The sequence below is a fragment of the Podarcis pityusensis genome (genome assembly GCF_964106645.2).
Source record: "Podarcis pityusensis genome assembly, chromosome: 12".
Classification (NCBI taxonomy): domain Eukaryota; kingdom Metazoa; phylum Chordata; class Lepidosauria; order Squamata; family Lacertidae; genus Podarcis; species Podarcis pityusensis.
In genome coordinates, this window is record NC_138037.1 from 25,378,275 (window position 1) to 25,392,995 (window position 14,721).

At 42.2% G+C, this 14,721-nt stretch overlaps 1 protein-coding gene across 2 annotated transcripts in view; it reads left to right on the forward strand.

Annotated features, from left to right (window-relative positions):
• The window catches only part of ITGA8 (integrin subunit alpha 8), a 128,554-nt gene that overhangs the window by 52,449 nt on the left and 61,384 nt on the right, over positions 1-14,721 (forward strand). For both annotated transcript variants that reach the window (XM_080974393.1, XM_080974394.1), the window contains exons 14-15: positions 7,457-7,502; positions 10,298-10,405. In XM_080974393.1, the coding sequence (XP_080830519.1) occupies positions 7,457-7,502; positions 10,298-10,405 (154 nt within the window). The remainder of the gene's footprint in view (positions 1-7,456; positions 7,503-10,297; positions 10,406-14,721) is intronic.

Consider the following 14,721-nt stretch of genomic DNA (forward strand, 5'->3'; position numbering starts at 1 on the left):
ACCTACTGTACTAATGTTTTCGGATAGTTTATGTTCTGTGACTGTTTCACTGATTATTCCCCCCCTCCCTCCCTTTGTTTGCCTTAATCCAGCTGGCTGGGCTTGTAGCTTTGTGTTCTCATTTGCGTCGCCTTTGAAAACAGGGAGAAAATGAGGATCAAAATGTGTGGTGTTTTTATTCCCCTTTGGGGTTTTTCAGCGCTACAAAGGCTTAATCTTCCTCACCCCTTACTTGGGAAACAAGTTCCACAGGACTAGAGAAGACTTGGGCCAAACCACACGGGAGATCGGTTGGATGTTCCTTTATTTGGTAGATTTCTCTCCCGGTTTTTCGGAGAATTCTCCTCACAAAGCAGCAAACATCACACACAACAGCAGTCTAAAACCATATAAAACGTTAAGCTCTGAAACACCCCAAAAGCCTCAAAATTAGGCAGCACGTGGAAGCAGCAATCCGCACAGCCCAGCCCAGAATGAAGCAGCCCGAAATACTCCATAGAAGAGGCAGAGAACAGGTGTCCTGCTTGAAAAAGGATTGGGGTGGAGCTTGACTGATGTTACCAGGAAGCAAATTTCATAGAACTGGGGTCATCACTGAGAAGGCCCTGCTCTATGTGGCCACCACTAACATTGCCCTCACAGGTGTACACAGAAACAGGGCCTCTGATGCAGGTCTATGAGGTGGTGTGGGTGAAGTTGGTTCTTCAGTCAAACTGGCAAACAGTCCAGCTGCCATAGTATAAGTCTAATATGATCCAATCTCCTGACACCCTTTGGCTATCCTGACTTCTTCTTTTTAAGCTGCTCTGGAGGGGGGAGGTATTGAACTGGAGCATCAACTTTTCTCCAGCTGAAATATTCCATCCCAATAAAGTGCTGTAAGCACAAATGTGGCGATGAGCGTTGCTGCTGTGTTATTTTCCCACCAAGGCTAATAGTGGCTAACGGGAAGAGAAACTTTGGTCATAGAAAGAGTTAGATATTTAAAAACCTCTCCCTCAGTGCCACTGGCAAAAACTGCGGGTGACCGATATCATCTTTGAAGAGGCAGTTCCCCCTTTGCTCTCAAGCACAAATGAATGCTTATTATTATTATTATTATTATTATTATTATTATACCGCCCTACAACCGTAGGTCTCAGGGGGGTTCACGCTATGGCATGTATCTTTCACCTAAACGCAAGTATTTTCTTCCTCTCTTCTTTAGTAGAATATTTACTTTTTTCCAAGTTGATGCAGATTTAATCCTTTTAAAGTATGTCAGTTGCCTGAGATTCTTTAGTCAAAATGCACCGTCTGAGCTAAGGTGGCCAGGAAAAGAGCCTTCTTAGTGGTAGCACCTCCCAACTGATGCTGACATTGTTATCTTTTTGTCACCAGGGAAATACATTTTTCTATTCCCGGACATATTACTCTGTTGCCATCTCCTAATGAAGGAGGGTGTTGTTGTTGCTTTAATGATGTTATATGTTATTTGTATATTATTTTGGTTTTGTAAACTATTCAGAAGTTTTGCTAATGGGTGGTATAAAGTCTTTTAAATAAATAAGTGAATGAGCAGGCAAGGGACCTCATTTTAAAATTTAGCCAAAGCACCTTAATGCCCTTTCCAGTCTTAACAGTTTTACACTAATAGATACGCTAGTGGGGGGAAAGAAAACTGCCAATATGTCCCAGTTAAAAATATGCTGTTGGCTCAAAATGTACCTGTTTGTGCCAGCAAAAATGAAAAACATGAGCTGAAGACAGCAGCCTTAAAAATATTTTGAAACCTAATATTGGAGGTCGTGTTTGAATCTGAAAAACATAAGTGGGTATATTTGTCAGAATTAACAGAGATAACTGGGCTTAGCGGGAAATTTGTTTTCCTTCACTTTAATATTTAACATCAAAGTCCGCATTGAAAATTATCTTGAGGCAAAGTCCAAGGTCAAGTATTCCAATGAGAGAATGGTTGGCTGGGCTCATGGAAGTTGTCATCCAGCGCATTTAGAGGGCACCAGGTTGTTGAAGGCTGAATTAGAATATATCCATATTTTTAGAAAACCTAACTGGGCTCTGTATCAGATTTTTGGTGAACTGCTAAAATAATAAACATGGCACAGAGAATATAAATACCTAAATGATTAATCATAACAGCATCCATTTTGGCTATTGTAGAGCATTAGTTAAACATGTCGAGCTAATTTCTGAATATAGACCAATTGCTTGTGAGACCTTTTTCCTACTTTTCAGAGATGGAATGTGTCTGTAGCTGTTACATTGCTGATGCAAATTTAAGCAGCAAATGAACCTTTTGAAAAATAAAAATCTGGCTCGTCAGCTTTGTTGGCTTAGATAGTATATACAATATTCACTCTTTGGAGAAACACACAAACATTTCTGACCAGAATTCCTTATATTTATTTACTGGGGTATTTATCATGCTCTTTCCTTAAAGATTGTTAAACCATTTAATGACAGAAATAAAAAGTAAGGTCGTACCACCTCACCTTGCCTGCAATGTGTGTGAATATTCGCCATGTAAAGCCTTCTTGCTGATAAAAATGCCCTGCGGTGGCTGTTGAAGGATCTACGTAGTTCAAGGCAAGGGAAAAAACCAGGGCAGCGTGACTAGTCACCACCTCAGCTGTTCATCTAAGCAGGCTGGTTCCAGATGATGATAATGGTTTGGCATTAGCCAAGGCCCTAGATATTGGGGAGAGGCTCAGCCCTGCCACTCCACCATTCTCCGTTTACACAGAGCACCCAAGGGGGTCAGAGGAAGCACAAGAGAATTCTGTGCTTTCATGCCCCACTACTTCCAAGCTATGGCATCCAGCTGAAGATGTCTTGTGAGAGTCAATGTGGCGTAGTAGTTAGAGTGTCAAGCTAGGACCTTGGAGACCAGAGTTCAAATCCCCTCTAAACCATGAAGCTCAATGGGTGACAGTCACCGTTTCTCAGCCTAACCTACCTTATAGGGTTGTTGTAAAATGGAGAAGGGGGGGCTGCCTGAGGGAAAGGTTGGATAGAATTGTCATCATCATCCTGGAATTTGTTCTCTGTCACAGACTCAAACACACAAACATCAGAAGCTACCTTATGCTGAGTGAGGCAAACAGTCCATCTAGCTCAGTATTGTCTGCACTGACTGACAGCAGCTCCCCAGTCTTTCCCAGCTGTCCGTCATGAAAAGTCCTCCCCCTTCCTTCGGTAACTTCACAGATAAGAATTAACGAGCAGTTGATATATTTATAGTCCTTTTATTATGGCATCGTGTTGCAAGCACAGATATACAGCTCTCCGCAAGGAGGGCAGTTGCCTACTCTAAACTCTCCTTCCGACTTCCACAGCAAGAAGGGTGCCAACCATAGCTGTCAACTTTTCCCTTTTCTTGCGAGGAATCCTATTCAGAATAAGGGAATTTCCCTTTAAAAAAGGTAAACGTTGACAGCTATGGTGCCAATGGGAAGTTCCCCCCACCTCCTTTGTTCTCTGATACGTTTGGACCTCCGAGTCTGTGGTGAGGGGGGGTCCCCCACACTCTCAATTGACGTCTCTCCTAGCTGTACCCTCCCTTCTGGTTCTCTTGTCTTTACCTCATAACTGAATAACTCCTTTCTAAGCTGTGCATTTTCTATGTCTGCCTCTCTCTCTGCTTCTGAAAACACTGGAGGTGGGGGGGTGATTATTCCCCCTCCTCTTCTGAGAGGAGTTGATCTGACTGTGACTGCATTCCCCAATCTTCAGATCTGGACCAATCCCTGACACCAGCCCTACCTGGAGGTGCCGGGGATTAAATATGCTACTTTATGCATTCAATGCAGATAATCTTGGAGCAGGCACTGAATCTCAGCCTGCTCATAGTCTAGGTTTGGTTTGAGTTTGGGTTTAATTGTAGGTTGTTGTTTATAGGCTGCGAGAACAGCTGAAGCAATGTTTGAGGAAAGTAACAGCCGTGGTAAAGGGGAAACCAACTCCTAAAAAATGAACTACCTTGCTTATTCTTCCTAAAATGCTGTTGTATGATTATTTCATATGCTCAACACATCAGGGTCTACAGGAGGAAGAGACCCTCCAGCTTCTTAGTAGCAGGGATTTTTTGCAGTATTTAAAGTATTTGGAGAGTTGTAAGCTACGTGCCAACAATTCTCCACCTACCACGTTTCCATCCAAGTTAGAATATATCTTATTATGGAATCTATTCAGAGGAGATATTCAAGACAAGGGTGGGTTGGAAGGGAAAGAATGGAAAAAGAAAATTAAGTAAGGAACAGCTTTGATACAGAGCCATATCATGGCTGTGGTTGCAAAGTGAATGGACAGGAGCCAAGAACTGGCAATTGGCTTGTCACCACTTCATTGCAAATACCTTATTCCTCTGATTTATAGAATTACGATATGCTTCCATTTTGGGGAGAGTATAATGAACATGACATAGCAACAATTGGCCAACTTCAGAGAGGTGGCAGGCATGAGAAGCGGGTGTCTAGAGTCAGTTCAGTAGAGGATGGGAGTTGAAAATCTGAACCTTAATCCAGACAAGGTAGAGGTACCATTAGCCAAGAACACTGGAGATCTGGGTGAGGAGAACAATAGGAGGTGGTCAGTAATAGCACCAAAGAGAGGTTGACATTTGGAGTCAATGCCTAGTTTTGGTCAACTCAGTGGCCTGTCAACTTTAGACTGTTGGTACTTCATGATGGACTATTAATCCAGTGTTAATAACACATTTGTCACCTCTGTGCTTTTCTTCATGCTATTTCCTCTGGACCTCACTGTTTACAATTCCCACCCACCTTACTCCACACTGTGTGTGTGTGTGACTGCAACTCATAAAAACACCTCTTGCATTTGATAAGGTGGGCCGTAGTCCATGTATGTTTGTGCTGTGATGAAGTTGTTAGTCATTAAGGTGTCACAGGACAAAAGCAAATATCTCAGGCAACACCCCGCAACGGGTGTCACCCCGTTCCACCACCCAGCTTTGCCACTGGTCCCCCCACCCTCTAGGGGCGGAGAGGGACTGGTGGTAAAGCTCTGTGGAACACCTCCCCTCTTGCTGAGTCAATGAGAGGGGAGGCATTCTGCCACCCAGGCATTCTGCTACCTGGCAGGGAGGGGAGATCTCCCCCAGCCCACCCAGCAGTGATGAAGTTTTGCACTGGCTTCTCCTGAAGGGAAGAGTCAATGCAAAGCCCTACTGCTAGGCAGGAGGATCTATCCCCCCCCCACCCGGTGGGGTAGTCTCCTTATAGAGTTTGTGTCCCCATCGTGGGGGTGGCAGTGGGGGGGTTTGCCTTAGGTGCTGAAACTCTTCAGGCCGCCCCTGATCGATAATATACTCAAATACAGTGCACACTGGGGTACACTATGTCCTTGTAGTTCTGTTGTCTGCTGTGGCCCTATGTCAACAAACTGGGGTCACAGAGGACGACTGAAAGTCTCCTTTGCCTGCAATCGAGAGACCTTGGGATTTTGTTTGATGGAAACTTTTTTTAAAAAAAAAAGTTGTCCATGGTTATTTCATTACTTCCTAAGTACTCAGTCATATCCCCCAGGCACCACTGGGCATTATTCATTACCTATATGGAGAGCAGATGATGACTCCCTTTAGGAAGTGGAAATGCTTGCATAGAATTCAGAGTTGGAATATCAAGTCCAAAAACACTGCGGAGTGTCGGCTATATCCTAGTAATGATTTATAGGCAATTCTTTCCAGAGATCAAAGATGCAGAGATTTGTTCTCCCTTTTGTATAAAAAAAGGAAAGAAAGAAAGAAGGAAGGAAAGAAAGAAAGAAAGAAAGAAAGAAAGAAAGAAAGAAAGAAAGAAAGTCAAATCCCTAGTACAGTAAATGGAACAGTATAATTTAATCTTCCAGTTCATGAAGTTTTCTTCAGGTTTCATTTGACAAGGATTCAGGACACTTAGTTTAAGATTATTGTCTCTCCTTTCTTTTCTGCAAATATTCTGCATTGTGTGAAACACTTTGCTTTCAGCTAGCAAACACTATCTGTGGCATTTTCTGGGAAGAAATATGTTTGAGATGACTAAAGTGTTCTCTATTTTTAGGGTAGCCGTGCTGCCAGACTTCAGATAACATAGACGGCTCAAACGCTTGATTTTGATTGTTTTCTTTTGCAGAATCAAAAATGTTTACCAATCGCATTAATGATTTTGGCATTCCGAATGTTAAATGCTATCCCTTCTCTAGAGATGTGAAAGGGAAACTTCCAATTGATTTTCCACGGAGCTGAACTGGACCATGTAAAACAAGAATGCAATGGAAATAATTATGACAAAATGTTGCCGTGTGAAGTGCTCCAGTAACTATTCTGAGCCCCACCAGCACCATACATTTAAAGCAGTATTTTGCCACTTTAAACAGTCATGGCTGCCCACAAAGTCTCCTGGCAGCTGTAGTCTGCTAAGGGTTGTTAGAACACCCCTTCTAATGCAGTTAGGCATTGGAGTATTAGATTGGAGGTGAGGGGAGGTAGAGGCCATCACCTGCCCCTCCTATTTCAAGGTTATTCCGTTAAAGGAATCTGGGGTGTGTGATCCTGTCTGAAGCCTGGGTGGGGGCCAGGGCCATGGCATGACCCCTATCAGTGACCCTGGGGGAGCTCGAGTTGATTTGCATCAACGGGGCTCCCCCTATTGGTGGTTAACCCTTCTGAGACTTCCTGCAGGTGGGCAGGAGTCAGATATAGTCGGTTTGGTTCCAATGCCTAAGCCAATGCCACTCACATTCTGTAACCAATAAAGTTGTGGCCTTTTTTAGCCCATTAACCTAAAATACTGGTGTCAAGTGATTTATTCCAACAAAGGGGATGGATTCGGGGCCTTGATACACAATTGTAGCTTTGTGAGGGGAACAGTGTTATTCTGCTTTAGCATGCAGAACAATGCAGATGAGGATCCAGTCCATCGTGTCGTCCTCCATAGGGTTACGTTCTATTTCTCCTCCTAGATGGTTTTCCATCCCTGGTTTCCACTGACAGCTAATTGCAAATGTATAATTGGGAGCTCACTTTAAGCATCCCCATCCTTGAGCCACATCTTTTCCTGCCTTACACCTGATGTCATGTATAACGTTGGGTATCAAGGAACATGGGTGTAGTTTGGGAGAAACAGCCTCATGGGCCAAATTGGGATCTGTGCTGGGCTTATTTAGTCCCGGAGGATTCCCATCCTAGTTATAGAGGAAAGGCTTGGTCGAGGGCTTGTCCTGGGTGTTTCTGTCACTGAAGAACAGAGATCTGCTTGCCTTGCCAGAGGACCTTAGCCCACTCATATAAAGAGGAGGGTGGCTGAATTTAACGTCAATTCATGAAATTGACATTTTTTCCTGTGAGTGTTGCCTATGTTTTAGTTTATTAATTTTCCAATGCACATAGTTTTAAGCTAGTGAAAATGTTTTGTCATTTTTGCCTGTGTTTAAGTGTTTCCTTTTCACCATTGTTTTCCAGATTTGATTGTAGGTGCATTTGGAGCGGGCAAGGTAGTTGTTTACAGGTATGTACTTCTTTATGCATACATAAAGATTCTGCCATTGTCACTCACAGGTAGGGATAGGGGAGAAAACTTATTCGGTTTACATTTAAATGTGAATCTGCCAAATACACTCTCTCTGAAACAACATGAGAACCAAAACAGAGCCATCCTTTGAAATTTGCACTGAACTTTGCAACTGAAGTTCTCCAAATAACATTCAGACATGCATTATATTGTAACATTCACTTCTATTTGGAGAAAGTGTTTTCCAAAATGTGCGCATTATTCAAACATGTATGCAAAAATGTGTTTATTAGGAGGAACTTGCATTAAAATGTTGGGAATTTCTTATGAGGATTCATTAAAAAATATTCACAATTTGCTGCAGAAAGAGGGAGAATTGAATTTAAGATGGGGAAAATGACAAAACTAAGAGGCCCAAAGTTGGTAGATCCTTCCATTTTTATGCTCCTTTTTGCATAAAATGCTGCATTTTAGCATTTAGCCCAATTAAAAAGAAAAATCAATTTTGAAAAAGTAATATCAATATTTTAGAATGATTATAGTATAATAATATAAAACTGAGCTGGGGAAATTGCCATTACAATCTGAATACAGTTTGTCTGAAGAAATTAATTGTAGGAGCAGTAGAAGTAATGGTGGTAGTGCTGGCATTTTATTTTCTAAATGCATTTGGTTTACACAGTTAATTTCTTATATACTGATCTGAGAGATGATCCACAGGGTACTCCCTCTAAAGAAATTATAGACTCCTGGAGTATCCAATGTGGTGCTCTCTAGATGTTGTTGGACCAAAACTCCCATTAGCCCTCATCATTCATAATGTTTGCTAGGACTGATGGGAGTTGTAGTTCAAAAAGATCTAGGGGCACTACATTGTTTATCTCTGCCATATTCTGCTATATTTCCTCATACTCTATTTATGCAGCTATTGCAGTCTGTGGATTTTGAAAGGAAGCCTGTCCTGGCTTCTCACCTTTCCCCATTTAGTTTTTTCCTAGGGAGTTGAATTAAAGCTATGCATTTAATTACAAGCAAGTTACTTGGAGAGATTCTAAGTAATTATTTTTGTAGCCAGGACTGTTTCCAGCTGCTTTTTCTATTATGACTTCTTCTCCTTCTTGGCTTGTAGACCACTTGGCTTAAGATCTATCAGCTACTTTGTATCATAGAACAGTTTGAAAAAAAGTTCCCTTTCTCCTTCCCAAAAATCATATGAGTCACAAATGCAAAATGTGGCAGAACTGAAACAGAATATTTCTTTTTTTGCTGGAGAATGTTACATTGTTGAGAGACAACAACAGTCCTTTGTGGACATTCTAAAACTTGGTATGATCAAGATGTGGAAGGGAAGCGTGGTTGCAATGATAGGCCCGACTTATGACCATGCATTGATTGAACCAGGGGGGTGGCAGTGTGGTCCCTTCCAGATGTGGTTGGGTTCCCGCCCTCATCATCCTTGACCACTGGCAGACCTGGCTCAGACTGATGGAAGTTGTAGTGGGCATCTAGTGGGCGTCAGACTTGAATTTAAGTGCTGGTCTTGTAGCCATGGGTGATGAAGATTTCATGCAGGTCACTGAGCTGGCTAGCAGACATGGGTCCTCTGTGTCCAGCACAGAAATCAAGCAGGCTGATGGAGGAAACAATCCTCTTCTTTGTACCCAGCTCAGAAATACAGCTCTCCATCCCTCCTTTACCAAATTTGACTAGGTTAAGGCTTTATTTATTTGCTTGCTTGCTTGCTTGTTGATGTTTTTTTTTTCCCCAGGCTACTAACTTTTGTGGACTTATTTACAAGGCTGATGCACACTAATCCTGCATGCACAGGCTCTTATACACACATTCAGGACACTTCATTACATACAGGAAGCCCATGAATTCACAAGTGAAATGGCAATGGTAGACTCACATGCTGGGCTTTAAGATAAACATTGGGTGACATTCAACTAAGTTATACCCACAGTTGGCGCACTGAAATTCACTTAAGATCATTGATTTCAGTGAGCCTATTCAGAGTATGATCAACACTAACGCCATATCTTGTTTTGTGAATAAAGCTGTCATTAAAATGTAAATTCAAGGCCACTGTTAAAAGTCCTCTCTTCAGGGGTAGGTTCAAACAGGTCTTAACAGTGGTAATTCATTCTTTGTGGAATATATTTCCCAAAGAAGAAGCTTCCCTTTTCCTGATCCTCCAGCCCTTCAAAAGGTAATGTGAGACCATCCTGCTTGGGAAAATATTTAGAGAATTCCTGTGCACTTGCTTTGTGTGTAAGCAATTTTTAATGTACCTTTGATGTCTGTGCTGCTTATTTTACTGGATTTACAATTGTTTTATATTGCATCGTGTTAGAGCTGTATGAGACAACACTTTAAAGCTTTGGCTGGGAAGTGGTGTATATATTGCTCTAATAATATTAGCCCTGTCCGCACGCGTGGGTTTGCCTCTTTGTGCATAGATGCATTTAGCAAATCACTATTAACAGAATTAGGCTAGATCTTAATCAGATATACAAACACAGGGAACATGAATGAGTCATTAACCTCCAAAGCGTGGGCTTGCACACTGTCCCTGTGGAAAAATGTGTGTGCTCCTAATGTGGGCACTGTGCGTGCACCTCCCAGCAGGAGTTTGATTGTTTACGATATGCACTAATACAGGAAGTGTGACTCACGCTTTCTGTGGTCCCACGTGTAATTAACATCCACAGTAACTGAATATTCTTCTTCCTCTCTTCTATTGTCTCTTGTTCCTTTTCTACATGCTCAGTTTTTGGTTTTTTCCCCTGCAGAGCGAGGCCGGTGGTGACAGTCGATGCGCAGCTCTTGCTTACGCCGGTGATTGTAAATCCGGAAAATAAAACCTGCCAGCTTCCCGGCTCAGTGACTTTGGTGGCTTGGTAAGTTGGCAATAACAGCGGACGAGTCTTTCACACCAGAGTCTTGCATCCACAGCAGTCTGTGCATGGAGGCCCTTTATATGCGTATCTTTGAGGAGGCGCATCTCTTGTGTGCTCACAGAGCTCCTTTGCTGAAGTGGGTGAGGATGGCTTGCAGGTGAGCATCTGTGCGCCAGAGCTGTGCGCTGGCAGCCCAAGAAGTCAGGGCCATGGCATTTCCCCTCCCATTTTAAGCTGCTTTCTATTGCTGCATAGTTAAACTGTGGAATTCGCTTCCAACAGGAGGCAGTGAGATTCGCCAACTTGGCTGGCTTCAAAAGAGGATTAGACAAGTCCATGGAAGATGAGGCTAACAATGGCTACCAGCCATAGTGGCTGTGTTCCAGCTCCACTGCTGGAGGCATTAAGCTTATGAATTCCAGTTGCTGGAAACTACAGCAGGAAAGAGAGCTGTTGCATTCAGGCCCTGCTTGCAGGCTTCCCATAGGCATCTAGTTGACCACCATGAGAACAGGACGCTAGACCAGATGGGCCATTGGTCTGATCCAGCAAGCTCTTCTTATGTTCTTATGACTGTCCTCTCAACCTTATGATCTTGAAACTCCATAGTTCCTGTGCAATAAATAAAACCCAATGGCAGCTGTTAAATAGATAAAACATTTTGGGGGAGCAAATCACACCTGTCCATGATACAGAATCTTGAATTGGATTATGAAATCACTGCATAGTTTACACCAGGGGTCCCCAAACTAAGGCCCATGGGCTGGATAAGGCCCGAGGGACTCATTTATCCAGCCCGCGGCGACCCCCGCTGCCGCCACCCGCTCTTACCGGTGCTGCGCTGCGAGGCTGCCCACTTCCAGGTCAGAGGAGCACCGGAAATAGCTTGTCACATGTGCAAGCGTTATTTGCACATGCACAAGCGTTATTTCTGGGGCACATCTGGGTCGGAGGAGGCCCGTGCACATGTGCACAAACTATTTCTGGTGCTCCTCCGGAAGTGCGCCGGAAATAGCATGTGCACACGCGTATGGGCACATGCTCCCCTGCCCTCCGGCCTGCCTTGCGGCACTGGAGACACTGGCCCGAGGCACAGTAAGGTTGCTGACCCCTGGTTTAATAATAATAATAATTAATAATAATAATAATAATAATAATTTATTATTTATACCCCGCCCATCTGGCTGGGTTTCCCCAGCCACTTTGGGCGGCTTCAACAAAAAACTAAAATACAATAACCTATTAAACATTAAAAGCTTCCCTAAACAGAGCTTTACACATTTGTCCAAGACAACATGACTCCATGTGTTCCTGCCAGACCTGCAGACGCTGGGTGACTTTTATCACTGACAGTGAGATGTTGTGTGTGCTTGGACTGAAGCACAGGGTCAGAGGCTTTTAAGTGTAATACCCACCACATGGAATGCCATAACCAGGAAGTGCTCTTTCAGCTTCTTATATACGAAGAGTTGTAACTTTCCTGAAAACCTATAGGCAGTCCAAAGTTAGTGGAAGTCTGCGCTGCAGGAATGTAAATGCAAGCTTTGGTGTAAACTATGTGAATTGGATTCTCCAGGGTACTGGCATTTGTGGGTCTGTTGGAACCATCAGAAGTAATGAAGTTTCAAGCAAACAACAAATATTGGACATTTTTATTGTCTCTGGGTCCATAGAAATACATAGATATTATTTTTTTAAAAAAGCTACCTGCCTCTTTTATCCCCAGAAGACGCTGAAGTCTACAAGTACAGTAGACCGCCTCCTTTTGGAGTCTTCTGAAATCTTGGCTAGGATCAATAAATGGATCCATCGTAACACTATACTTATGCCTGATCTATACATGTATCAGAATGAGGAGTTCATGAAGCACTGACACAGTCATGAGGTTAAAAAATGGAATGTTCCACTTCAGACCATCATGAGGGGATAACATTTTTTAATTGCTCCGCTGTTGGGGGGAAAACAAAAATTGTCCGTGCGAGAAGAAAACTGGAGTAGAGGAAGTGATGTGGGCTAGAATTCTTTTCCCTGGTGTGCTATTGTTGTTGTTTTCAGTTGCAGAGAATTATTATGTGGGAGAGCATTCAAAATTTTATTCCTCGCCTACATTCTGACATGGCACAGTCCGTTCTGCCATATCAGGATTCTTATTCACTTGCATTTGTTCTGAAGGTCTGGAGGCACCAGAATAATATTCTGATTTCAGCTACCTCTGTAGAAACTTGACTCCATGGGAAAGGAACTGCTTAAACATGTATGTTCTCATAGATATATATAATAGTATATGTTATATAGGTGCCACAACAGATAGATGCTTATGGTCCTGACCATTTTGTTATAAAATATGCTTCCCTAAAGGTTTTTACTCTGGCTATAAAACTTTTTAATCCTGTCTTTGAAATGATGGAAGAGCAGCTGTTAGTTTTCTATGCTGTAATTTTTCTCTGTAGTTGTTATAACCTCGTGTTGTACATATGCAAACAATTATTAGGGAAACTCCAACAGACAAATATTTCCTCTGCCCCATGGGATAGATTTCTGTATCTCTTAGCCAGCTGTGCAACTTGTGCAAAATGCCCGTTGATTGACATTTCAAAATAAAATGAATGAAAGGAGGTCATCTTAACCAGAAAAAGCTCAGGGAGTCTAAAGATTTGGATTACTGTACACTATCCCAGTATAAGGCAAATATTGTTTTAACCATGTGGGAAATTGTTATTAAAATGTGTATGCTTTGTTTTCCTACAGAGACAGAAAAACTCTGCAATATGTAGTTAAAACCAAGCATGCCTTAAAATGTGTTAAAATGTGAAGTTATAAACGGGGGGGGGGGGGAGAAACTGGGTTCCCCCACCCTTGTAAATTACAGCTGAGCAAAGGTGATTGCACCTTAAGGATTTCTTACAAGTTGAACTTTCTTTTTCTCAGTCCATTTTTGTACTCAGATGTCCCAAGTGCAAAAGGTTTTGAGAGGACTGGCTCTGATTTGGATCCAAATAAACACTGGTTTTTGGGGTGCCTTCGCATCCATTTTCAGGAGCATCCTGTTTGGACATCCTGTTCACAGGTAAAGGCTACATGTGAGCAGAAATGAACTTGCTAGGCTCCACCCCCATGTGACTATTCCCACCAGTCTCCATGAGTTGGAGAGGAAAGCCTGAAGGAAGAAGCTTCTCCTAATCCCAAATACTCCCTGTGTGATCTAGAACCCCACTTCTGTAAGGTTCTAAATCACACAGGAACCTCCATGCATAGAGGAGGTTCCCTGCGTCAGACTTCACCCTCTAATAGGGAGTCAGAGCTTAGCACATTCACCCCTGCTGTGCTTGTATGTAATCTTTACATGTGGGCAGTATACCCAAACAGGCCTCATGATAAGAGATGGGAGGATCGGTCAGTTTCGGTTCTCTCCGTTTCTCATTTTTCCAATTTTAAATTCAGTTCCCCAGGTTTCTCCAGCAATGTGTACTTTAAAATAAAATAAAAAGGTGAATTTTTGTACAAATCCATCCTAATAAACAATTTTTCACTGTGCTTTTGACTAAGGTACACATTTATGTAAGCAATCTCTCTAATGCATTTTCACAAATATATTCATTTTAATATACACATATCCCCTAACATACGCATTTTTGCAAACATGGTTGGAGAGCCACATTGCAAAATTTGGACAACTGTGAAATTTGACAGGGGGCTGTGTTTTGCTTCTCATGTTGCTTCAGAAAATGCAAATCTGACCTGGGGATTAACATGACAGCCAAAAATGGGAACTTATTTAAAGATAATTATGAAAAATGTTGGACGGAAGTTGGACGGAAAAACGTTGCCCTCCCAGACTTTAAACTTTATTATGAATCAGCAGCTTTTTGCTGGTTGAAAGAATGGCTACTTCTTGAAAATACAGACATTTTGGATTTAGAAGGTTTTAATAACGTATTTGGATGGCATGCATATCTGTGGTATGATAAGGTCAAAGCACATAAAGCATTTAAAAATCATATTGTCAGGAAAGCACTGTTTAATGTTTGGATAAGATATAAGGATTTATTGGAAAACAAAACCCCAAGGTGGTTGTCACTGATGGAAGCGAAAGCTCTGAAAAGGCTCAATATGGAGGCCAAATGGCCGAAATATTGGGAAATTTTGGAACAAGAAGGAGACAAACTGAAATTGCAGAGTTTCAAGAAATTCTGGCTTCATTATTATCAGATAATGGAGGCATACAATTTGGATAAGAAAATTGGCTTCCAGGTGGAAAAATCAAAACTAGAAACAGAATTGTTAGAACCCAAAACTAAGAAATTGTCAAGAATGTA